The following is an 18,341-nucleotide window of genomic DNA, read 5'->3' as shown; positions in this document are numbered from 1 at the left end:
AGGGGCAGGGAGGTGTTGCTACAGTTGTCCAGGGCCTTGGTGAGGCCACACCTGGAGTATTGTGTACAGTATTGGTCTCCTAACTTGAGGAAGGACATTCTTGCTATTGAGGGAGTGCAGCGAAGGTTCACCAGACTGATTCCCGGGATGGCGGGACTGACCTATCAAGAAAGACTGGATCAACTGGGCTTGTATTCACTGGAGTTCAGAAGAATGAGAGGGGATCTCATAGAAACGTTTAAAATTCTGATGGGTTCAGACAGGTTAGATGCAGGAAAACATAGAAAATAGGTGCAGGAGTAGGCCATTCAGCCCTTCTAGCCTGCACCGCCATTCAATGAGCTCATGGCTGAACATGCACTTCAGTACCCCATTCCTGCTTTCTCGCCATACCCCTTGATCCCCCTAGTAGTAAGGACTTCATCTAACTCCCTTTTGAATATATTTAGTGAATTGGCCTCAACTACTTTCTGTGGTAGAGAATTCCACAGGTTCACCACTCTCTGGATGAAGAAGTTTCTCTTCATCTCGGTCCTAAATGGCTTACCCCTTATTAGACTGTGACCCCTGGTTCTGGACCTCCCCAACATTGGGAACATTCTTCCTGCATCTAACCTGTCTAAACCCGTCAGAATTTTAAACGTTTCTATGAGGTCACCTCTCATTCTTCTGAACTCCAGTGAATACAAGCCCAGTTGATCCAGTCTTTCTTGATAGGTCAGTCCCACCATCCCAGGAATCAGTCTGGTGAATCTTCACTGCACTCCCTCAATAGCAAGAATGTCCTTCCTCAAGTTAGGGGACCAAAACTGTACATAATACTCCAGGTGTGGCCTCACCAAGGCCCTGTACAACTGTAGCAACACCTCCCTGCCCCTGTACTCAAATCCCCTCGCTATGAAGGCCAAGAATATTCCCAATGTTGGGGAAGTCCAGAACCAGGGGTCACAGTCTAAGGATAAGGGGTAAGCCATTTAGGACAGAGATGAGGAGAAACTTCTTCACCCAGAGAGTGGTGAACCTGTGGAATTCTCTATCACAGAAAGTTGTTTAGGCCAATTCACTAAATATATTCAAAAAGGAGTTGGATGAAGTCCTTACTACTAGGTGGATCAAGGGGTGTGGCGAAAAAGCAGGAATGGGGTACTGAAGTTGCATGTTCAGCCATGAACTCATTGAATGGTGGTGCAGGCTCGAAGGGCCGAATGGCCTACTCCTGCACCTATTTTCTATGTTTTTACGTGACGCACGCGCGTACCGACGTCACCACCGCTGAGTGACAGTGGCGGAGACTTCCCGCCTTCACGAGCACTTACGCCCCCATTATGACCGACTTCCGGTCCGCTCCAAAAATATTACCAAAGAGGTGAAAATGGATCAAGAGCCCGCCTCGTCAGACCCGACAGTAAAAACATCTAGAAAAAGGTAGGTGCGCCAGCTTTCTGGCAGGCCTGAATTTCGGCCCCAGTCTCAGGATAAGGGGCCAGTCATTTAGGACCAAGATGAGGAGAAATTTCTTCACTCAGAGTTGTGAATCTTTGGAATTCTCTACACCAGAGAGCTGTGGGAGTATGTTTAAGACTGAAATCGCTAAATTTTTCAGCAATAAGGAATAAAGGGATATGACAGGAAAGTGGAGTTGATACAGCAGTTCAGCCATGATCTTAATGAATGGTGAAACTGGCTCGATGGGCTGTGTGGCTCCCAATCTATTTCTTTCAGGTGAAATCCAGCATCTAGTTAGCATTAGCCACACTTCTGGTGCCTGATTACAGTGGCCACCAGTATGGGATACTCATGAGCCCTGTGCAATTAAAGCCTTTAACAGGTCTCCAACACATCCTCCACTTGCCCTGAATGTCATCAGTGATCACTGGCTGCCTATATATGCCCCCTTCATACACACAATGTTTCTAGTTATCCTAGTAACTCCATACTGGCACACAAAGTCACAACATTCACTCGCACCTTACATATTAACTGGTCTATCTGATCTATTCAACTCCTGACTCCCCAAAGCCTTTCCACCATCTACAAGGCACAAGCCAGGAGAAGGCATCCAATGGCATTACCATCGTCAAATCCCCCACCATCAACATCCTGGGGTCACCATTGACCAGAAACCTAATTGGACCAGCCACCTAAATACTGTGGTAACAAGAGCAGGTCAGAGGCTGGGTATTCTGCAGCGAGTATCTCACCTCCTGACTCCCTAAAGCCTTTCCACCATCTACAAGGCACAAGTCAGGAGTGTGATGGAATACTCTCCACTTGCCTGGATGAGTACAGCTCCAACACCACCATCCAGGACAAAACAGCCCACTTGATTGGCACCCCATTCACCACCGGCGTACCGTGGCTACAGTGTGTACCATCTAAAAGATGTACTGCAGCAACTCACCATGGCTTCTTTCACAGCACGTCCCAAGCCCACAACCTCTATCATTTAGACAGACAAGGGCAATAGGCGCATGGGAACACCTCACAAGTTCCCCAAGTCACACACCATCCTGACTTGGAAACAAGTATTACCGTTCCTTCATCGTTGTTGGGTCAAACACCTGGAACTCCCTCTCTAACAGCACTATGGGAGTACCTTCACCATACGGCTCACCACCACCTTCTGAAGGGCAAACAGGAATGGGCCAATAAATGCCGGCCTTGCCAGCGACACCTACATCCTGTGAATGATTAACAAAAATCACTCCCATAAGTGGCCCACATCTAGTGTATGCTGATGGCAACTTTAGCAAGGTGCTGGAGGGCTGCAGTCAACCCTATTATGAGTCAGTGAGAGAGAAACAGAAATAGACACAGCTACACACTTGTAGGCAGAACAAAACCGGAAAATGGTTGCAAATACACAGCATTGGACGAAAGGGCAAGTTTGGCACTTTCATTGATGTAAACCCAACACATCACAAAGGGTTCTGATGACGGGCTGTTTCTCTTCCCTGACCTGATGTGTATTCCCAGCTTTCCCTTTTTGCTTTACCAAGATTTGAATTCAGAGCGCAGTGTGTCTGGTTATGCTCCTGTGAAACACATTGGGAGATTTTATTAAAGGCGCTGTTTTAATGCAAATTGTTGTGCATGGGGGAAGAAATGACAGAACACCATCCATAGTAAGTTTGTGTACTTTTGTTTTTATTGTTAATTAACAATGCATCCCTTTGATAAGTTCTTATGTTCAGAAGGGTAAATGCCCAGAAACACAGACTGTACACACTATACAGAGAAACCACAAGGTGGCAGCACAAAAACATTACTCTCGACAGCCGCTCTCTGCTTTATTTTATTTAAATTATACACAGCTTCATGAAATATTCTCTTATGGAAAATATATAAATAATTTTTTTTCTCATTTTTAATCAGACTATGTTACAGGTATACAATATAAATCAGGTTTCATGTTCAGTGACCTATGAACACCAGAACATCCCAATAATGTAGCAGCTTATCACAAAGAAACAGAACCAAACACGTCCACAATGATGGCTGCAATCTCCACCTTCGATGCTCTCTCTCTTTCTCACGGGCGCCGGCCTCCTCTACCTGCTTACCCTAACCCTTCAAAATCTCACACACAAAACAGCAAACACATGATTGCTGGATCAAGAAATCTCAGCCACCCCTGTGCGACTCTGGAGGCCATCGATTTTCTTCAAACTCCTCATTCCTAAAACTCTGGCGAGGAGTTTGTGCACATTGAGTAGAAGAGGTCAAAGACGGAGAGACCGACCAACCGTGAGAAACAGACAGACCACAAGATTCAGAGACTGAGTAGGAAGGAGAGACACGCACACAGACCACGGGAATGACAAGACACAAAAAGAGGGAGGGTCATGAGACATCTGCGCAATCCTGACATTCAGCATTTACCAGTCAGCTTTTGGGACAGAGAAGGACCAAAAATGACATTTGGCCATAAAAGTTAATTATGAATTGTTGACCTATCCACAAGAGCTGGCGGTGAGGAGGGGATAACTGCTGCAGACTGAATTAACTGGTCAGCTTGAAGTTAGTGTTCTTTCCAGTGTGCTGCAGGTTGAGAGACAAGGTCCTGCGGAATTACAGTAATGTGATTTGCATGTGGTGTTGGGGAGACAGAGCAGGCTGAAGGTACAACCAGATGGAAGACAGAGTACCTGTGAGGTGTGGGGCACAGCAAAGCCCCTCCAGCTTGTGTTTACAGGGATTCTATAAGCAGCTCCTTTCTCAAGTTAGCAGTTCGTGGAGAGATGGATCTGTGTATAGAAGTAGCACTTTATTCTGGACCCATCCCATCATTCTCTCCTTTCACTTTTCCACCATTGGCTGCTGGAAGTCACCTTCTGTGCTGGGAGTGAAAACATCCATCAGCCCCCACCCCCCAATGTTCCCGAGGTGTGAGGCTGTACAATCAGGAGGTCCTGCGCGGGCCACTCACAAGCTGTTGCCGTTGGAAGGTACCGCACAGAAAATTTAAAGGGACCAAGCACAGAAAAAAAATTAGAGGGAACATTGCCCCGCACTCCAACCACTGTAACCTTAGGCATGCAACCCACAAATTTATCCCGGCCACGACCGACTGCTCTAGCTGCCATTAGCGGTCTGTGACAGGCAGTCCATTGGAGACAATCCCACTTCCTCTCTGCTGCTCCATAGTCCATGTGTTTAACAGATATGTCCCCACCACAAAGGCTTTGCCATCAGGCTTAGTGTAACTCACTGTGACCAGTGAAGCTATGAGAAATTGCCCTCTCCTTCAATCTGAATTCAAAACCAGAGAGAGACACACAAACCATTCGTATTCGAAGTACAGACACAGAAGTGGATGAGCCGAGCCCCTCCAAGAGGCCAGGACTCCAGTTGTTTGAGCCTGATCATGAGCTCCTGCAAGTTCTATGCAAAGCCCACTGTACAATCCCTGCCCCTCACACACACTGCTAAGCCCGATATTCGGCAGAACTTGCAGGGTTCTGATTGCAGTGTTGGGGTATTTCATTGCTACTAGTTGATAGCAGGCCCATAGCGTGCTGAACACCAAGCACCTTGTCTTGGGCACCTCAGAATGATTCCAACCGTGAATAGGGACTGAGAGAGAGTGAGTGCCGAAAAGGAAGGACCACCAACAATCCCTGGCCTAGTGAGCGGAGGGGGCCACCTTATGATGATAGATTGAGTAGACTGGGTCTTTACTCGTTGGAGTTCAGAAGGATGAGGGGTGATCTTATAGAAACATTTAAAATATTGAAAGGGATAGACAAGATAGAGGCAGAGAGGTTGTTTCCACTGGTCGGGGAGACTAGAACTAGGGGGCACAGCCTCAAAATACGGGGGAGCCAATTTAAAACCGAGATGAGAAGGAATTTCTTCTCCCAGAGGGTTGTGAATCTGTGGAATTCTCTGCCCAAGGAAGCAGTTGAGGCTAGCTCATTGAATGTATTCAAGTCACAGATAGATAGATTTTTAACCAATAAGGGAATTAAGGCTTATGGGGAGCGGGCAGGTAAGTGGAGCTGAGTCCACGGCCAGATCAGCCATGATCTTGTTAAATGGCGGAGCAGGCTCGAGGGGCTAGATGGCCTACTCCTGTTCCTAATTCTTATGTTCTTATAATGTGGGCTGCGAAGCGGGAGAACCTGTTTACGGTTAGAGCCCCATTGATTAACCACACCGGACTTCCCTCCTCCCGAAGTAATGGTGATCCCGGACATTCAGGTGCTACCTGTGCATTCAGATCCCAGCCCTTGGGTCTCTGTTAGAGACACTGGCAGTCCGTGCTCACTGTCTGCCCAAGGTCAGCACCCTCCCTTCCCACTTGGGAGCCGTGAAGCTGAAATCAGTGGAGGTTTGTACCATTTTACCTGACCAACCACCACCACTGATGGTTTCTGGCTGGAATCCCACCCAATATCCACACACTGCATCAGCTGCAGATTTGTTCACATTGACAGAGACACAAAGAGGTCTCCAGACCCACTCGACTCCACCAGCCACAAGAAGCTTCCTCACAATCTCAGTAAAGGAGGGGTGTGTTACCTCATGGCCAGCACACTCTGCATCAGTCTCTGGAGTTTCACATCAACGTAGGAGCAAGTCTCCATTCATGCTTCTTGCTCTCCCCCGCCTCACATTGAAAGGCTGCAGATTATTGCACTCAGCTCTACATCTACTTTTGTTAAATTAAACAAGTGTGTGAAGTAGGTTCAATACTGAACAAGGTGGCCTCAGGGAGCCAGCCAGAAACAGAGACAGGTGCAGGAAGAGAGAGACAGACAGAGAGGGAGAAAAATCAGACAGAATGAGGGAGGGAAAAAGAGACATAGGCAGTGATTGAGAAAGAGAGTGACAGTAAATGAGAATGAATTCAGAGAGCAGTTGGTACTGGTGCTACCTTGGAATCAATTTGGACGTGACAGGATTTTTGCCTTATTGACTCATAACATTCAATTCTTGGAGCCGGAGGGGTCCCATGTATCCTGGGGTCTAGGAGCCGGAGAGGGGGGGGCCCATGTGTCCTGGGGTCTAGGAGCCGGGGAGGGGGGCCCCATGTACCCTGGGGTCTAGGAGCCGGAGAGGGGGGTCCCACGTATCCTGGGGTCTAGGAGCCGGAGAGGGGGGTCCCACGTATCCTGGGGTCTAGGAGCCGGAAGGGGGGGGGGGTTCTCATGTACCTTGGGGTCAGAGAGCTTTGGTGTGTGTGGGGGGGGGGGGGCGGGGAGGCAGCTTCCCCACATACTCCTGCTGTTTGCTAGAATGCACCAGTTGATGTACAGTGTGTAGAGTACAGGGAGCGGATGCATTAAACGGTCCCACAATACAAGAACACTATAACCAGTTACTGTGGGGTGATGGGCACATTTGCCTTAACTAGCACATGTGGTGGGCCCCACAGTGCCACGCCATCGAATATTTTCCCTGCATTCTCCTGTACCACGTGTTAAGGCCACAGGAGCCTGATGACATTCTACCTGTGCTCAACCAGTCGATATAATTTAAATAGATTATTACAGGGTGGCCGTTTGTACAAGCCGTAAAGATTTAAAAATACAAAGTGGCCCCATCAGCTTATTACGAAGGAATTGAGCAGCCCTGGCGCAGAGCTGGCAGAGTGAGACCAGCAGGTTTGGCTTTAGTGCGTGTGTCTGTGCAATGGTGTCGAGCAGCCAATAGGGGAAATCCATCCAGTCAGATGCAACACACAGATCCCGCAGTGCCTGATAATGAGGACTGCACCCCAGTCTCCATCACGCCTCCAGTAGTGTTAAGGATACCTCCACATTCAGGACAGAGGGAAGGGAAATAAATAAGAATAAGCGAGACACAACGAGACTCCGTGAACAGGGCAGGATTCGGTGCCTGAGCCGACACTCCGGCCCGGCACGACCCCGCCCTGCCCGTCAGAGCAGTGAATGCGCTGGTACCGGTGGGCCCTGGGTGAAGTTGGCCGTAGGTTTGGTGTTGTGGCGAAGATTCGGCACGGGTTCGGTCAGGATGCCGTGGTCAGCTCAGCCTCCACCTGTTTCGGTGACACTAGAGTAGTGTCCGCTTCCTCGTACAGCTGGCAGAGAGCAGAAACATGGTCAGCGCTGCGAGACTCCCAGACAGCGCGAGAAAGACTCCGAGAGAGGGACCGCCAGAGAGAGAGAAAGAGCGCGAATGGGATCCCGAGACAGAAATAGAGAGCGAGAGAGGGACCTCGAGAGAGAGAGAACGCCAGAAAGTGCGCACGACTATGGGACCCTTCAGACAGCTCAACCGAGGGACGTCCCCCCCAGACAGCGCGATAGAGGGCCCCCCCAGACAGCGCGAATGAGGGGGCCCCCCCCCAGACAGCGCGATAGAGGGCCCCCCCAGACAGTGCGATAAAGGGGCCCCCCCCCAGACAGCGCGATAGAGGGCCCCCCCCAGACAGTGCGATAAAGGGGCCCCCCCCCAGACAGTGCGATAGAGGGCCCCCCCCCAGACAGCGCGATAGAGGGGCCCCTCCCCCCAGACAGCGCGATAGAGGGCCCCCCCCAGACAGTGCGATAAAGGGGCCCCCCCCCAGACAGTGCGATAGAGGGCCCCCCCCAGACAGTGCGATAAAGGGGCCCCCCCCCAGACAGTGCGATAAAGGGGCCCCCCCCCAGACAGTGCGATAGAGGGCCCCCCCCCAGACAGCGCGATAGAGGGGCCCCTCCCCCCAGACAGCGCGATAGAGGGCCCCCCCCAGACAGTGCGATAAAGGGGCTCCCCCCCCAGACAGTGCGATAGAGGGCCCCCCCCAGACAGTGCGATAAAGGGGCCCCCCCCCAGACAGTGCGATAAAGGGGCTCCCCCCCCAGACAGTGCGATAGAGGGCCCCCCCCAGACAGTGCGATAAAGGGGCCCCCCCCCAGACAGTGCGATAGAGGGCCCCCCCCCAGACAGCGCGATAGAGGGGCCCCTCCCCCCAGACAGTGCGATAGAGGGCCCCCCCCCAGACAGCGCGATAGAGGGGGCCCCCCCCCCCCAGACAGCGCGATAGAGGGGGCCCCCTCAGACAGTGCGATAGAGGGGGCCCCCCTCAGACAGCGCCATAGAGGGGGCCCCCCCCAGACAGCGCGATAGAGGGGCCCCTCCCCCCAGACAGCGCGATAGAGGGGCCCCTCCCCCCCAGACAGCGCGATAGAGGGGCCCCTCCCCCCAGACAGCGCGATAGAGGGGGCCCCCCCCAGACAGCGCGATAGAGGGGCCCCTCCCCCCAGACAGCGCGATAGAGGGGCCCCTCCCCCCAGACAGCGCGATAGAGGGGGCCCCCCCCCCAGACAGCGCGATAGAGGGGCCCCTCCCCCCAGACAGCGCGATAGAGGGGGCCCCCCCCAGACAGCGCGATAGAGGGGCCCCTCCCCCCAGACAGCGCGATAGAGGGGCCCCTCCCCCCAGACAGCGCGATAGAGGGGCCCCTCCCCCCAGACAGCGCGATAGAGGGGCCCCTCCCCCCAGACAGCGCGATAGAGGGGCCCCTCCCCCCAGACAGCGCGATAGAGGGGGCCCCCCCCAGACAGCGCGATAAAGGAGGCCCCCCCCCAGACAGAGATACCTCCTCAGACAGCACGAAGCTCTCTCATCTGACAGGGAGAGTCTCCCAGAGAGAAAAAGTACACCAGAAGTCAGATGTGGGAGAGATGAAGAAAGATTTCCCTCAGAGACAAGGGATCTCCAGATAGACAGACAGTGAGATTGTGGAGACACCGGTGGGGAAAGTCTCCTCCCAGATCCAGTTGGCAGGGAACCCCTCCCAGACCAGAAAGTCCCTGACATTGAGAGACCCACCACAGTTAGCGGGAGATAGAAACCAGCTAGAGGGAAAGGAAGAAATCCCATCCCACAGAAAAGTAGCGCACCTCCCCCAAGACATACCTCAGGTGTGCCCCTGCCCCCGGAGAGGGCAGAGATCCCCTCCGAGCAAGGCAGATAGCCCCGATTAACAAACACCGCTGTTAGGAACTTACTGGTTGGAACTGGACATCCTGGAAGAGCTCTTGGATAAACCTGCGAGAGGGGAGGCGGAAGGTGCAGTTTGCCAGCAAGTGGGAAACCTCAGAGTAGAGACAGATGTCATCAAAAGCGTGAGGGAACTTCTCCTTTAACCTAGGGTGGGAGAACAGAACAGCTCAGAGAGTCACGACAGGACAAGTAAAGTCAACCAGTGGCTCAGTGGGTTCCACCCTCGCCTCAGAGTTAGAGGTTGAGAGTTCAAGTCACCGAGGGAGCGCCGCGCTGTCGGAGGGGCAGTACCGAGGGAGCGCCGCGCTGTCGGAGGGGCAGTACCGAGGGAGCGGCGCGCTGTCGGAGAGGCAGTACCGAGGGAGCGGCGCGCTGTCGGAGGGGCAGTACCGAGGGAGCGGCGCGCTGTCGGAGGGGCAGTACCGAGGGAGCGCCGCACTGTCGGAGAGGCCCTCTTTCGGATGAGACGTTGACCGAGGCCCCGTATGCGCAGGTGGATGTAAAAGATCCCATGGCACTATTTCGAAGAAGAATAGGGGAGTTCTCCCCGGTGTCCTGGGCCAATATTTATCCCGCAATCAACATCACTAAAAACAGATGATCTGGTCATTATCAATTGCTGTGTGTGGGAGCTTGTTGTGTGAAAATTGTCTGCCGCGTTTCCTACATTACAACAGTGACTTCACTTCAGAAAATACTTCATTGACTGTAAAGCGCTTTGGGACGTCCGTTGGTCGTGAGATGCTATAGAAATAGAAGTCTTTCTTTTCAAAGATCAGCAACAGCAGTCGAGGAGTAACCCTTAACATGTGGGGATGGCCGAGGACACTGTCCCACTGGGGCGGGCTTTGTAAGACAGAGGTGAAGGAACTCACCCTGCTCTCTCTCACCACTGCACGTCTGGAAGCAGGCTCCCGAAGGACCTTGGCAATGGTGCATCAGCGGCAATAATGCGGCTGTCGGAAACACTGGAGGATGGCTATACGCCGTGAGCGAGGGCTGTGGAGTGGTGATGCTGTAGCTGTCCTCCCACGTATGCTCGTGGAGGACCAAGCAGGCGATACGGGTTTGCTCTTTGTGACTGGCAAGGCCACATTTATTGGCCGCCCCCAACTGAGAGGCTTGCGAGGCCACGAAGAACGAGTGTGGAGACTGGGGTCATGTGTAGGCCTGAGCAGGTAAAGGTGGCCTAACCCTAACCCTAACCCATCATAGCTGGACAGTTGCATCTTTATGAAAGTCCATCAGCATTCATGGTCTGTGTGCTTTGGGACCAGAACAATGTAGTGACTGGCCATGCTGGGATTTAAACTCGCAACCGCACACCAGCCTCAATAAGTGACTTACCGACATTTAAGGGAGTACCTGACATATCTGATGCTTTATTCAGTGACTGTAAAAAGAATGCCCTGGAGGGGAATTAATTAAATTGGTTCTTACGTCAAGAGCCCGGTTTCATGGCCTTTTGTCCCCACTGAGCTGCTCAGATTAATGACCAATCGTAAGACTTCTTTCCGCAGCAGCACACGGCAGGCTGGCGTGTCGTCCATGACGGGCTTGCCCCCTGTAGAAGATGGCACGGGTGAAAGGTGAGAGGAGAGCAATCTAACCATTCACACAGCAATACAACGTATTTAGGTACATGCTTCATTCTCAGGGATTTACAGCAAGACAGCTCTCAGCCAATCCTCCCCAGCTTCATCCTTACCCATCTCCCTCGCACCAAATCTAAACCATCCCCCCAAACCCCAAACAAGGTAGACCATAATGTTCAGCCATGAACTCATTGAATGGCGGTGCAGGCTCGAAGGGCCGAATGGCGTACTCCTGCACCTATTTTCTATGTTTCTATATAATACCCAGCTCCCACTACTCACGAAATAAACCCCGGCTCTCAACCCCTGCCCCCTGGCCAGCCACCCTGATCCCTTGCCCAGGCTCCCAGCCACCCTGATCCCTTCACCAGGCTTCCAGCCACCCTGATCCCTTCACCAGGCTCCCAGCCCCCCTGATCCCTTCCCTGAGCTCCCAGCCACCCTGATCCCTTCCCCCAGGTAGCCCCCCCCGACTCCCAGCACCCCTGGGCAGCACCCTGGCCCCCATCCCCTGGACTGACCGTCTCCCAAACTCCGCTCCCACAGCCAAGTTGGCAGTGTGGGATCCCAACTCGGTAGGTACACTGCCGTCTCACACCCTTTCTGATGTATAAAAGGCAAGACTGAGTCATCCATTCTCCTGACTGCTGCCTCCCACACTCACCTATTACTATGTCGACGCTCTTGGTGCTGCTCGCTGAGCCCTGTGACACAGCATCACTGCACCCAGAGATCCCGGAAATCTTTGAGGAGCGAGGTGTGACTTCCAGGTGGGTGTGGATCGGGATGGTGGGCACACAGCAGTCAGAGTATGGAATGTCTGGGAAATCTGGAACAAAAGTATATTAGCAATAGCATTTAAAGGAAGTAAGAGTTGTTTATTGTAGTGCTGTCTCAAACTGCGATTTTTGTCTATTTGGTCTAGGAAGAATTTCATAAAATGATTAAAAAAGAGACTTGGATTTCTATAGCACCTTTCACGACAACCGGACGTCACAAAGCACTTTACAGCCAATGAAGTGCATTTGGAGTGTAGTCACTGTTGTAATGTGGGAAGATACGGCACAGATGGAAGCAATTTGGCCCATCGTGCCAGTGCCACCTCTGTGAAAGAGCAATCCAATTAGTCCCACTCCCCTGCTCTTTCCCCATAGCCCTGCAATTTTTTTTATTTCCAATTCCCTTTTGAAAATTATTATTGAATCTGCTTCCACACCCTTTCAGGCAGCTCGTTCCAGATCATAAGTCATTGCGTAAAAAAACCTCTCATCTCACCTCTGGTTCATTTGCCAATCACCTTAAATCTGTGCCCTCTGGTTACCGACCCTTCTGTCAGTGCAAACAGTTTCTCCTGATTTACTCACATTAGGGAGATGCTGTAAAGTTAAATTCACAAGAAGCTGAAACAAAAACACACAGCTTCTAGGAATGCAGATTAGATTCAGACAAAGTGTCTGCCAAGACTAATTGGATAGCTCTAGCAAAGAGCCAGCATAGGCAAGATGAGCTGAATGGCCTCCATCCGTGCTGTATCATTCTATCTGAGAACGTCTCTAAGAGTAGCGGAGTTATCCCCGGTGTCCTGGCCAAGATTTATCCCTCAATCAACATAACAAAAACAGATTATCTGGTCATTATCACACTGCTGTTTGTGGGAGCTTGCTGTGCGCAAATTGGCTGCTGCCTTTCCTTTGGGACAGGAGGTCGTGAACGGCGCTATATAAATGCAAGTCTGTCTTGTTTTTCTTTAAAGCATTTCACGTACAAGGAATTATTTTGAATTGTCTAATGTGAAGGATGGCATCTTCCAGCAATTCAGGTGTACTGATACAGTCTATATTGTAAGAGGAAGTGAAGAAAGCAAAAGGTCCTGGGAAAGTGTGAGGAGTGGAAAGTACAATGAGGCAGGGAAAGAGTGGGTAGCATGGAGTATTTGCAGCTTAAGAAAAACAGGAGGGAAGTCCAGAGGAACAGCAGAGTACTGTTAAATTAGAGTCAAGGAGGTTAGTAATGGCGAGAGGAATTGAAAGCTGGAGAGGACTCTCACAGCCAGGCTGCAGGCCTGCTCGTACTCACCTGCACGGTTTAAAGTGGAAGCACACTGGCTGTTGGGTGGACAGCCTAGGATCTGCAGGCACACACAGTATAGGCAGCTATCGTCTGTGTGTTCCTGTAAGCCTGTCTCCTCTGTCGCATCAACCGAAGGAGCATCTTCTGAAGCTTTCAGCATTGCCTCTGTGAAACTGATCTGCGGCCGGAGCTCTTGGTAGGGACTCCGAGAACAAGGGGACGATGCTGGGTCTAAAGGAACAAAACAGAACTCAATTAGTCATCCCACGGTCTAACCCTACTTCACAGTCCACAGGTGAGACGCAGCAAGTCAGTCTCAGCACCGGTTGGTGTGGGGGCCAAAGTCACTTATGCTTCACTAAATGACAAACATCTCGCCTGAAGGTGATGACTTTTGCCAGACAGCGTTCCACGGCAGTGCTCCGGTACCTTACCCAAGTGGCCTTTCTTTGCAGGACAGAAAGCGGCGGTATGCTACATAACTGTGGACGGCAGAGCTGAATCCTGCCCTCGCCCTTTCTAGTAAAGGTGACGGGATAGTTAGCAGGACGGGCTAGGTATTTGCCCTTACCTTCATCGTCTGATTCCTGGCTTTGGAGCGAGTGGTCCTCTTGAGGCGGGCTGCATTTCTGCTGGAAGTATGGAATCTCTTTCACCTGGGCGAGAAATGCAAGATGGAACAGTTAATCTCACAGCTTCATCGTTAAGATTGGACACCATCAGACCATTGATTGGGCTACAAACTACTAGTCAGATTTACTACACAGCAAATCAATAAATGAACAATAGGTTTACAGTAACTGTGGACTTTACTATTCTCCTTAGAATGTAGAAAACAACAAAGGCACCCTGTGCTAACATTCAACACAATATTAAATGGTCAAGCATGGCCCACAATTAGTTGTTGATGGGGTCTCTATCTTCACTGTCGGCTAGAATAACTACTGACTTGGTGCAAGTGAACCTCAATACACCATTCAAAATCCTTTAAAGATATATTGCAGAAGATAACATTTAAAAAGCATCCCTCATAAGCACATTAGATGGTCTGCCACTCACGGGATTCAAAGCAAGATTTGCCCATACAATTACAAATGACAATTAAACAGCCCCAGGGCTCAGTGCTGGGTCCTTTGCTTTTTGTGGAATACATCAATGATCTGGACTTGAATATAGGGGGTGTATGATTAAGAAGTTTGCAGATGATACTAAAATCGGCGTTGTGGTTGATAATGAAGAAGAAAGCTGCGGACTGCAGGAAGATATCAATCAACTGGTCAGGTGGGCAGAACAGTGGCAAATGGAATTTAATCCAGAGAAATGCAAGGTTTGGGGAGGGCTAACGAGGAAAGGGAATACACATTAAACGGTAGGACACTGAGAATTGTATAAAAGATGGTTTTCTACACCAATATGTCGAGGAACCAACTAGAGAGCTGGCCATCCTAGACTGGAAGGCCCCTTGGGGAAGAGTGACCATAATATGGTACAATTCTTTATTAAGATGGAGAGTGACACAGTTAATTCAGAGACTAAGGTCCTGAACTTAAGGAAATCTAACTTTGATGGTATGAGACATGAATTGGCTAGAATAGACTGGAGAGTGATACTTAAAGGGTTGATGGTGGATAGGCAATGGCAAACATTTAAAGATCACATGGATGAACTTCAACAATTGTACATCTGGAGTAAAAATAAAATGGGGAAGGTGGCTCAACCGTGGCTAACAAAGGAAATTAAGGATAGTGGTAGATCCAAGAAAGAGGCATATAAATTGGCCAGAAAAATCAGCAAACCTGAGGACTGGGAGAAATTTAGAATTTAGCAGAGGAAGACAAAGGGTTTAATTAGGAAGGAGAAAATAGAGTATGAGAGTAAGCTTGCAGGGAACATAAAAACTGACTGCAAAAGCTTCTACAGATATGTGAAGAGAAAAAGATTAGTGAAGACAAATGTGGGTCCCTTACAGAATCAGGCGAATTTATAATGGGGAACAAAGAAATGGCAGACCAACTGAACAAATACTTTGGTTCTGTCTTCACTAAGGCAGACACAAATAACCTTCTGGAAATACTAGGAGACCGAGGGACTAGCTGGAAGGAGGAACTAAAGGAAATCCTTATTAGGCAGGAAATTGTGTTATGAAAATTGATGGGATTGAAGGCCGATAAATCCCAGGGCCTGATAGTCTGCATCCCACAGTACTGAAGGAAGTGGCTCGAGAAATAGTGGATACATTGGTGGTCATTTTCCAACAGTCTATCGACTCTGGATCAGTTCCTATGGACTGGAGGGTAGCTAATGTAACCCCACTTTTTAAAAAAAGGAGCGAGAGAGAAAACAGGGAATTATAGACTGGTTAGCCTGACTTCGGTGATGGGGAAAATGTTGGAATCAATTATTAAGGATGTAATAGCAGCGCATTTGGAAAGCAGTGACAGGATTGGTCCAAATCAGCATGGATTTATGAAAGGGAAATCATGCTTGACAAATCTTCTAGAGTTTTTTGAGGATGTAACTAGTAGAGTAGACAAGGGGGAGCCAGTGGATGTGGTGTATTTAGACTTTCAAAAGGCTTTTGACAAGGTCCCACACAAGAGATTAGTGTGCAAAATTAAAGCACATGGTATAGGGGGTAATGTACTGACGTGGATAGAGAACTGGTTGGCAGACAGGAAGCAAAGAGTAGGAATAAACGGGTCCTTTTCAGAATGGCAGGCAGTGACTAGTGGGGTACCGCAAGGTTCAGTGCTGGGACCCCAGCTATTTACAATATACATTCATGATTTAGACGAAGGAATTGAATGTAGTATCTCCAAATTTGCAGATGACACTAAGCTGTGTAGCAGTGTGAGCTGTGAGGAGGATACTAAGAAGCTGCAGGGTGATTTGGACAGGTTAGGTGAGTGGGGAAATACATGGCAGATGCAGTATAATGTGGATAAATGTGAGGTTATCCACTTTGGTGGTAAAAACATGAAGACAGATTATCTGAATGGTGGCAGATTAGTAAAAGGGGAGGTACAACGAGACCTGGGTGCCATGGTACATCAGTCATTGAAGGATGGCATACAGATGCAGCAGGTGGTGAAGAAGGCAACTGGCATGTTGGCATTCATAGCGAGAGGATTTGAGGTCTTACTACAGGGAGGTCTTACTACAGTTGGTGAGGCCACAGCTTGAATATTGTGAACATCTATCCGTCCACACACACCCAGACACATCTCCCCGTCCACACACACCCAGACACATCTCCCCGTCCACACACACCCAGACACATCTCCCCGTCCACACACACCCAGACACAGCTCCCCGTCCAGGCACATCTCCCCGTCCACACACACCCAGACACAGCTCCCCGTCCACACACACCCAGACACATCTCCCCGTCCACACACACCCAGTCACATCTCCCCGTCCACACACACCCAGGCACAGCTCCCCGTCCACACACACCCAGGCACATCTCCCCGTCCACACACACCCAGGCACAGCTCCCCGTCCAGGCACATCTCCCCGTCCACACACACCCAGACACAGCTCCCCGTCCACACACACCCAGACACAGCTCCCCGTCCAGGCACATCTCCCCGTCCACACACACCCAGACACAGCTCCCCGTCCACACACACCCAGACACAGCTCCCCGTCCAGGCACATCTCCCCGTCCACACACACCCAGACACAGCTCCCCGTCCACACACCCAGACACATCTCCCCGTCCACATACACCCAGACACATCTCCCCGTCCACACACACCCAGACACATCCCCCCGTCCACACACCCAGACACATCCCCCCGTCCACACACACCCAGACACATCCCCCCGTCCACACACACCCAGACACATCTCCCCGTCCACACACACCCAGACACATCTCCCCGTCCACACACACCCAGACACATCCCCCCGTCCACACACACCCAGACACATCTCCCCGTCCACACACACCCAGACACATCCCCCCGTCCACACACACCCAGACACATCTCCCCGTCCACACACACCCAGACACATCCCCCCGTCCACACACACCCAGACACATCTCCCCGTCCACACACACCCAGACACATCTCCCCGTCCACACACACCATCTCAATGACAGACATGTATTAACACGGCTCAAATTTCGGTTGGTTGACATTAAGGGCAGCCTTCTGACTGACTGTGCAATCCTTGCACTATTCCTACCTGGAACAGCTCGTTTATGTCACTAGGCAGTGCGAGACCTATGTAATCGTCTGCGCTGCCATAGGTGGCACTGGACACCATGGAGCGTACGGAGGAAGAGCGCTGAAGTGTTGTATGATTAATTGGACTCAATAAATCCTCTTTGTCCAGTGAGGCAAAGCTCAGGGCTTTGATGAACCTAAAAAATAAGAACGAACCTGCATTTATATAATGCCTTCCATGACCTCAGGGCGTCCCAAAGCACTTTACAGCCAATTATGTACTTCTGACACGTCCTCACTGTTGCAATGTAGGAAATGCAGCAGCTAACTAATGCACAGAAAGCTTCCTCAAACAACCAAATGATAATGACCTGATCATCTGTTTTTGTTATGTTGATTGAGGAATAAATATTGGCCAGGACAGCGGGGAGAACGCCCCTGTTCTTCTTCAAAATAGTGTCATGGGATCTTTTACGTCCACCTGAGGTTTATCGTCTTATCCAAAAGACTGCATCGCCACCATTGCAGCACTCCTCATACTGCATTGGGAGTGTCAGCCGGGATTCTTTGCTCATGTCTCTGGAGTGGGATTTGAACCCACAACCTCCTGACTCAGCAGGCGAGAGTGCTGCCCACTGAGGAGAATATGGAGATCAACAGATATCAGAGCAACAAGTTGCAAGCAGTCTCTGCTGACCAACTGATAGCATACACAACCCAGAATACGTCATATGGTACAAGAATATCTAAAGAGCCAACCACTTTGTGTTGCAGTCATTTTGGTTTGACTTCATGAGCTTATTTTCTGTGAGCCGCACCGGATGGTGCCGACTATTGAGAGATCTACGGGAACAGGCTGCCCTCCAGACTGATAGCCTAACAACACTTGCTGTGGTGAGTTATTTGACCAAGACGAGTATCACAGCAGAGCACGCCTACAATTTAGCATGGGTCCTTTGTTAGGAGTCAGAAGCAGGAAAAAGCCTCATTGTTGAAGGACACAGATAAACTGCAACTCCCCTAGTTTCCCCAGCTGTGATCAATG

General features: G+C 50.5%; 1 protein-coding gene across 6 annotated transcripts in view; it reads right to left on the bottom strand.

Annotated features, from left to right (window-relative positions):
- Positions 1-3,126: 3,126 nt before the first annotated feature.
- Positions 3,127-18,341, bottom strand: part of rictora (RPTOR independent companion of MTOR, complex 2 a) — a 231,604-nt gene continuing 216,389 nt past the window's right edge. For 5 of the 6 annotated variants that reach the window (XM_070877306.1, XM_070877299.1, XM_070877318.1 and 2 more), the window contains 7 exons: positions 17,316-17,493; positions 13,693-13,777; positions 13,128-13,352; positions 11,716-11,880; positions 10,897-11,020; positions 9,462-9,600; positions 3,127-7,546 (listed from right to left, as the gene is read on the bottom strand). In XM_070877306.1, the coding sequence (XP_070733407.1) occupies positions 7,475-7,546; positions 9,462-9,600; positions 10,897-11,020; positions 11,716-11,880; positions 13,128-13,352; positions 13,693-13,777; positions 17,316-17,493 (988 nt within the window). In that variant the 3' untranslated portion in view covers positions 3,127-7,474. Of the gene's footprint in view, positions 7,547-8,965; positions 9,601-10,896; positions 11,021-11,715; positions 11,881-13,127; positions 13,353-13,692; positions 13,778-17,315; positions 17,494-18,341 lie in introns of those variants that run through there. The other variant, XM_070877312.1, reaches the window with a different exon arrangement.

This window comes from Pristiophorus japonicus, chromosome 1 (genome assembly GCF_044704955.1).
Source record: "Pristiophorus japonicus isolate sPriJap1 chromosome 1, sPriJap1.hap1, whole genome shotgun sequence".
NCBI lineage: Eukaryota > Metazoa > Chordata > Chondrichthyes > Pristiophoridae > Pristiophorus > Pristiophorus japonicus.
The sequence above is the reverse complement of the archived record's forward strand: the minus strand, read 5'-3'. Positions and strand labels throughout refer to the sequence as shown.